Below are 2,500 nucleotides of genomic sequence, written 5' to 3'. Positions count from 1 at the left end.
GCATTCTGTGGGTGAGGATGTGTCCCTTTGGCCGCTGAGGGCATGCAAACCACTACACCCCTTACCCCTTCCTTTTTGTTGATAATTTTAATCTTAATTTTGATGATTTTGATGATAAAGTTGATGATTTTGATGTTAATTTTGATGATAAATTTGATGTTAATTTTGATGATAGAGTTGATGTTAATTTTGATGATAGATTTGATGTTAATTTTGATGACAGATTTGATGTTAATTTTGATGACAGATTTGATGTTAATTTTGATGATAGATTTGATGTTAATTTTGATGATAGATTTGATGTTAATTTTGATGATAGATTTGATGTTAATTCTGATGCTTTTGATGTTTTTGATGTTAAATTTGATGCCTTTGATGTTTTTGATGTTAAATATGATGTTTTTGATGTTAAATTTGATGCTTTTGATGTTTTTGATGTTAAATTTGATGTTTTGATGTTGAATGTGATGATTTTGATGCTAAAATTGATGATCTTGATGTTAAATTTGATGCTTTTGATGTTTTTTTAATGATAAATTTGACGACACTGATGTTTTTTTTTATAAAGTTGATCATAAATATATTAAATTTGATAATAAATTTTGATATTAAAACTGATATCAAATTTGATGATAAATCTGATGATAATTGTAACGGTAAATTAGATGATAAGGTTGATATTTTTGATGACAAACTTGATGTCAAATTTAATCGTAATTTTGATGATACATTCGGTGAAAATTCTGATGATTTTAATGCTAAATCTGATGATGATTTTGATGATGAATTTCAGGATTTTGATGCCAATTTTGATGATAAATATGATGACAAAATTCATGAACTTTTTAATGACAAATCTAATGTAAATTTTCATTATTTTTTTAATTTCAATGATAAATTAGATCCTAAATTTGATGACAAGATTTGATGTGAATTTGGTTAAGCTAATTTTGAAGTAAATTTCGATGTTATTTTTGATGTTAATTTTGATGATTTTGATGGAACTTGTGATGATAAGTTTAATGATAATTTTGATAAATTTGATGATAATTTTGATGATAAATTTAATGACAATTTTGATGATAAATTTAATGATAATTTTGATGATAAATTTAATGATAATTTTGATGATAAATTTAATGATAATTTTGATGATAAATTTAATGATAATTTTGATGATAAATTTAATGATAATTTTGATGATAAATTTAATGATAATTTTGATGATAAATTTAATGATAATTTTGATGATAAATTTAATGATAATTTTGATGATAAATTTAATGATAATTTTGATGATAAATTTAATGATAATTTTGATCATGCTTTTCATGATAACATTGATGTTAATTCTGACGATAAAGATGATAATTTTCATGAAAGCCAGCCAGGGTTTCTTTTTTAAAATTTCATCTAAAAAAGTATATATGGAGAACCGAAGCAATTTTTATTTATATAAGAAAATACGATGGGGAATATGATGGAAAATACGATGGAAAATACGATGGAAAATACGATGGAAAATACGATGGAGAATATGATGGAAAATATGATGGAAAATACGATGGAAAATACGATGGAAAATACGATGGAGAATATGATGGAAAATATGATGGAAAATACGATGGAAAATATGATGGAAAATATGATGGAAAATATGATGGAAAATACGATGGAAAATACGATGGAAAATACGATGGAAAATATGATGGAAAATACGATGGAAAATATGATGGAAAATACGATGGAAAATATGATGGAAAATACGATGGAAAATATGATGGAAAATACGATGGAAAATATGATGGAAAATACGATGGAAAATATGATGGAAAATACGATGGAAAATACGATGGAAAATACGATGGAAAATACGATGGAAAATACGATGGAAAATATGATGGAAAATATGATGGAAAATATGATGGAAAATACGATGGAAAATACGATGGAAAATATGATGGAAAATACGATGGAAAATTTTTATATTCTTGTTTTATAAATTATGAAAAAAAACGACCTTCTCATCTGAAGAAAAAAAATGTATAAAATAAAAAACTAATTCATTGTATTCTCAGAAAAAGGGGTGAACTGACCCCCCCATTTTTTTCTCATTTAGAGAGAGAGAGAGAGAGAGAGAGAGAGAGAGAGGGAGAGGGAGAGTGACCATATTATTTGACATATCTATAAGCAGAGAGAGAGAGAGAGAGAGAGAGAGAGAGAGAGAGAGAGAGAGACCATATTATTTGACATATCTATAAGCAGAGAGAGAGAGAGAGAGAGAGAGAGAGAGAGTGACCATATTATTAGACATATCTATAAGCAGAGAGAGAGAGAGAGAGAGAGAGAGAGAGAGAGAGGGAGATTGACCATATTATTAGACATATCTAAAAGCAGAGAGAGAGAGAGAGAGAGAAAGAGAGAAAGAGAGAGAGAGAGAGAGAGAGAGAGAGACCATATTATTTGACATATCTATAAGCAGAGAGAGAGAGAGAGGGAG

General features: G+C 27.4%; 1 protein-coding gene across 1 annotated transcript in view; it reads left to right on the top strand.

Moving 5' to 3' along the window:
* The window catches only part of LOC145396391 (uncharacterized), an 11,233-nt gene extending 11,195 nt beyond the window's left edge, over window positions 1-38 (top strand). Inside the window, exon 4 of the mRNA XM_080269783.1 lies at window positions 1-38. This exon is cut by the window's left edge and continues 18 nt beyond it. Within this exon, the coding sequence (XP_080125909.1) occupies window positions 1-38 (38 nt within the window).
* Window positions 39-2,500: the final 2,462 nt, after the last annotated feature.

Source organism: Coenobita brevimanus, chromosome 37, assembly GCF_032717465.1.
Source record: "Coenobita brevimanus isolate Jiangsu-jjx chromosome 37, ASM3271746v2, whole genome shotgun sequence".
Lineage (NCBI taxonomy): Eukaryota > Metazoa > Arthropoda > Malacostraca > Decapoda > Coenobitidae > Coenobita > Coenobita brevimanus.
This window is presented reverse-complemented; position numbering and strand designations above follow the sequence as displayed.